Source organism: Mustela erminea, chromosome 10, assembly GCF_009829155.1.
Source record: "Mustela erminea isolate mMusErm1 chromosome 10, mMusErm1.Pri, whole genome shotgun sequence".
NCBI lineage: Eukaryota > Metazoa > Chordata > Mammalia > Carnivora > Mustelidae > Mustela > Mustela erminea.
In genome coordinates, this window is record NC_045623.1 from 3,529,950 (window position 1) to 3,535,261 (window position 5,312).

At 48.0% G+C, this 5,312-nt stretch overlaps 1 protein-coding gene across 1 annotated transcript; it reads left to right on the top strand.

Annotated features, from left to right (window-relative positions):
- Nucleotides 1-798: 798 nt before the first annotated feature.
- Nucleotides 799-4,524, top strand: LOC116568023 (sperm mitochondrial-associated cysteine-rich protein-like). Its single transcript, XM_032303456.1, has 2 exons — nt 799-968; nt 3,907-4,524. The coding sequence occupies exon 2, from the start codon at nt 3,927-3,929 to the stop codon at nt 4,299-4,301; it is 375 nt and encodes a 124-aa protein (XP_032159347.1). The 5' UTR covers nt 799-968; nt 3,907-3,926; the 3' UTR covers nt 4,302-4,524.
- Nucleotides 4,525-5,312: the final 788 nt, after the last annotated feature.

Genomic DNA, 5,312 nt, shown 5'->3' on the forward strand with positions numbered 1-5,312 from the left:
TAGGGCCCCAGGAGGTGTGTGTGTGTGTGTGTGTGTGTATGATTGTGCTGAGCTAGATGGTGGGAATATCAAAATAATATAAAACAGTGTCCTCGTCCCCCAAGGGCTCCTGATTCTCCTGTTTAAAAATCCCTTGATGGCTCCCATTGCCCTCAGGACAAAGTCCAAACTCTTTCTCGTGGTGTACAAGGCCCTCATAAATACAGCCTCTACCTGCTTCCATAGCTAACTGGACCTCTTCTTATTTCTCCCAACTCTGTCCCCTCACACTGGGCTTACCCCACACCTAGTCTGTATTGTTCGAAGAAATACCCTTTCACACACACACACACCTCCATGTCCCACTTCCTATCTCCAATGGCAGCTAAATCTCACAAAACATACTCCTTCCAGAAACCATTCCTGATCCCAAACCTGACCCCATGTGTTCTCTTCCCATGAGACCCGGGGATTCCCCTTAAATCATTCTCATGATAGAGGATTGACGCTGTTTATTGCCTCTATACTAAATTGAAAGAGATTTGGGCATGTGAACTATATTCTATTGAGCTTATACACTTCACGTTTAGGACAGAACCTGGTAGATAGTCGATGGTATATACAAATATGAGCTTCCGTTTTAGATGATTGAATAATTGTATGTTAACTATTAATCTCCCTTTGTGCTTTAGGAGAGAAAAGAAACAAGAAGAGTCAAGAGGTCCTGCCAGCAGGGAGTGCTGTTGGGTCAGTCATAGTCCCAGAATCTTGGGGAGAGAAGAATTGGCAGTGTCACAGAGGCTTAGAACCTCAGAATCTGGGTGCTGGGAAGGAAGAGAAACCATTTGGCTTCTTACAGTCATGGAGTCACTCGGGTGCTGAAAGGAGCTCATATCTGCTGCAACCTGTCGAGGGAAGACCATTTTTCTGTGAAGCCAAGCATGACCATTATAAATTGAGAAGAAATTGAAGAGAAGTAGCCAGACCAGGTAACTCAGAGAAAGTTTGTCTTTTGGATCCTCTCTTCCTGTCATTTCTCATTTGTTGAAGCCCATATATCATACACTAATCTAAACGCCCAGAATGGTGGTAGAACAGAGGTGAGGATGTCTATGTTCAGGAAGCCAACAGACTAGAGAAGTCAGACAATTAGGGAAATCACAATTTTTTAAGAATGTAATGAGAAGCACAGGGACCTCCAGGAGGTTACACTGGGGGCACTCATCCTATGGGATAGGGAAGTTTTCCTCCAGGCAGTGATTTTGAAGTTGAGATTCACAGGTAGTGAAAGGGTGGGGTTCTTCAGATCACAGAAAGAGCACATGTGAAGGTCTGGACAGAGGTGAGCAGAACTTAGCAGGGATCTGCTCTGGGACAGTCTGATTAGCAGGAAAGGGACAGTGGCTGGAGATGAGGCTGGGGTGCTGGGTCAAAGAGAAGGCAATCTTGATATTCTCTAAGCAGCAAGGCAACGAAAGTAGTAGCCCTAGTTCAGGAGGAGGCAGGACCTGAGGCAATTGTCATTCCCTTCCCAGTGTCGTAGTCAGAAGACTGATTCCCACATCTCCTCCCCATCTTTGACATGGCAACCTTCCCCCTTTCAGGACCTGTTCCCAGGGGCTGTCCCTAGGGGATGTTCTCAGAGGGGATGGCTATGGGGACCCTTAGGTCAACCCCTGGACTAGAGCTCTGGGTGCCCTCTGGTGACCTGGATGAGAATTGCTTCTGTATCATAGCCCAGACTGGACTTGGAAGGATGAAGCCCAAGGAGCTGGCCTTCCAGACAGACAGGAGGCTCCAAACTGTCAATTCAGGAACACTGCCTTTCAGGAGGAGAAGGGTAAACCACAAAAACAGAAAAGAAGAGAAAAAGAGAGAGTGAAAAGCAGTGATACACAGACAGGCATAGAGAAGTCATAAAGGAGGCAAAAACAGTCACAGACAGAGAAAAGAGACAGAAAATAAGAAAGGTACTCCCTCCTCCCTTTCCACCTCTCAGAGCCTGGACTTAGGTTTGGCCCCAAATGACAGAGAGACACAGAGGATACCAGGCTCCCTGCACACATGCACACCCCACCACGGCCGCAGGTGCCCAAGCACACACAGGTTTTCCACCAAACAGCTTCTAAGGCTGCAAAGGAGGCAGAGTGCAAAACTCCTATGGCCCTTTATGCCCCTCTTTTTCCCCATTTTTATGCTGATGTCTCCATTCTGTGTTCATTTTCGATGTGTCTCCCTTGCTCTGCCCCTCTCCTTCCTTTTCCGTCCCAGGCAGGTCAAGACATCAACAGCGCAGATCTCTGTCACCTCAGCTTTATTTGGCATTTCTTGACCTGGAAGGAGAGACTGAATGATTTGTCCCCACTCCCACCCCTTAGGAGTTCGGATCCAGCATTGTTTCTTAAAACTTAGTAGAAAACCCTTCCTGAAGGACAGAATTAATTCCTAAGTGACTAGAAGGCATAGAGTCACAAACAAATTGAGGCCAACACCCCACTCCAGCCGTTACTTTCCCTAAGCAGGTGAGAACCTGATGCTGACCCAGTTTGCACTTCAGCCAAACTGTGAAGGACTTGGGAGTGTGGATGGAGTAGACCTAGTGGCAGGGGCCCTTGCTAGGTGATCATCCTCAAGTTTCTTTCATGCCTGCTGTAGTAGTTCAGGAGATTCACAATATGCTGGACCCTGAAGAGATGTCTGTCCCTTCTCAGACAGCAGCAAGGAGCATAGTGGCAGGCTCCTCAGGCATATGCCAAGGACTCTTTCCCAGAGAAACCTTGAGATGAGGCTCTGCTATTTCCAAAAGTTGAGGTGCAGAGAGCTTGGGCTGGGGCAGCACACAGCTTGTCACTTTGAAAGTTACTATTTTCAGTAGGTGGAGGTGTCAGCCATGCCTGGCTCAGGGGATATGGCTTATATACATGAGCTGACTGAGATAGATCTGCAGATGGAAAGAGCTGAGGCTGAGAGCCTGACACCTAGCATCCAAGGCAACCAAAGCCCTGGGTTTGTAGCGAAGTAGGTCTTCTGACAGGTGTCCTTCAGGAACCACCTGATTTGGGAATCCTGCACATCTTCAGTGAATAGAAGGCGACTTCTATGGCAAAGAGGGAATGATACAGCTTTCTGTCCCACTCTGGTAATCCTCAGGGGGTCTTTGGTGTAAGGGGGATTTTTAGGGGGACAGAGTCACTCCATCCTCAGAACACAGATGAAAGATATGACTTTCTAAGCATCAGGTGGAACGTTTGGAGTGGAGCTGGGAGGGACTGGCAGGATAGTAGGGCAGGAATGGAATGGAGAACATGGAAGTGTCCATGGGCAGGAAGTAGGGCAGGGCAGAAACAAGTACCTTGTGAGCTGGTCACTCGTACTCTGGCATTAGAGCATAGTGAACAAGTCCACAGAAATCTCTGCTTGCTTCAACCACATGGCCATTATCAGAAACCTCACGTCCTTTCCTCCTTATGCCTGCGTTTCTGCAAGGTCAGGCACACATGCACACACAGGTGCTTGGAGAAGCACATGCACCAGATACGCAAGAGTGTGTGTCTAGTGGAAAGCTCACAGTTTACCACTGGCTGTCGTCATTCATGAGGCAATGTTTGTGAAGTGCCTGACACTAGACCCAAACTCAGGCTACGAAGCATTACACTTATTCCTCATTAGCTAAAAGAATTTAGGCAATTTTCTTACATGCCTGGTCTTTCCATTTCCATCTGGAAAATGGTTACCTGATGAGGAACCGGTGCACTGACCCATGGAAAATTATGGAACTGAGGGACTAGCTTTTGCCCCCGAAGCATCCAACCCTGTCCTGTCAGCCTGGTGTCGGTTTTTATTCTGATGATGGATGCTCTTGGGGGTGAGAGAAGGAATGAAGACAGGCAGTCAGCTTTCCTTTTGAGAATGTTCTTTTTTTTCTAGGACCTTCAAAACTTCAGAAGATGTGTGACCAGCCAAAATCCCCGTGCTGCCGGCCAAAATCTCCTTGCTGCCCACCCAAATCTCCATGCTGCCCACAGAAACCTCCATGCTGTCCACCAAAATCTCCACACTGCCCTCAGAAGCCCCCGTGCTGCCCACAGAAGCCTCCATGTTGTCCACACAAGCTCCCTTGTTTCCCGCAGAAGCCCCCGTGTTGCATTCAGGCCAAGTGCTGCTGTCTGGAGCCCAAGCCTGAATGCACTTGCCTTAGCAAGGAGCCTGAACCCATATCACCTGATACTCAGAACAAGAACTCCCAAACCCAACAGCAGCCTGTAAGTCCAAAACAGGGGCCTAACCTAGGTGGCTTGGGGCAGAAGAAGCCGAACAAGTAGAGGGCCCATGCCCATCACTTGGTGGGGTTAGTCTAGACCTACATTTAGACAAGCTCTCTCTCAGTGACAACCACATAGTGCAAGTAGAAGCTCTTATCTCCCTTCAGAGCCCCCCAGCATAGGGAGGCCCCTAATTAGAAATGGAAGGCTGAAGAGACTAGAATCATCTTTCCTAGTGATCCTTACATTAGAAAGCACAAGAATAAAAGAGCATTAAAAAGAACAGCGCCTCCCTTTCTCTTTAATCTGTGACACCATCTCACCCGTCTGGCCTTAGTCCAAGAAAATGTTCTGGACATGTCATGACAATGAAAGTCAGTAAACCAGAGCCCAGAAACAGGCCTCTGTGGAACCTGAGTTAGGGTGACTGACTCGTCCTTGTTTTAAAATGAAAATCTTGCATTCCGGAGATGCTTACAGTCCCAAGTACAGTAGGGCAGTCTGCCATGGTCAGTGCAAGAGTACCAGTGCCCCTGGGTCCCCGACCATGGCCTGGGGGGGATTACCCTCTCCCATCCCAGAGATTTAGGGAGAGGTAAGGCTGGCAGACAAACTCTGCAGTGGCACCAGCTGTGCAGCCGTGGGGCATCAGTGCTGGCTCTTAGGACCTAGAGTACATTGGTCGCTGTCTTAGGCTCCATTTCCTTATCTGTAAAATGAGAGTAATGCTACTGCCTCATAGAGATTTTATGAGAATTGAATGGGATAATTCCTTTAAAGTGCTTAACATAGGGCTGGACACATGGTGAAGACACAATGCATGGTTCTCAAACCTCTGTTATCAGGCCTTGACTTCCCTGCAAAGAACACACATGTTCCAGTAATTTGTCTCCAAAACACACCTCCATTAATCTAGGTGAGCAGGCAGAAATAGAGAAACCAGCCCAAGTCACCATACTTGCAAACTTTACTGTTAATCGACTTTTTGGTGTGTAATTGACATATCCATCACTTCTAAACGTTTTCTAGTGCTCCTTCTTGTTTCCTGCCTCACGACTGCTCCTGCCCATC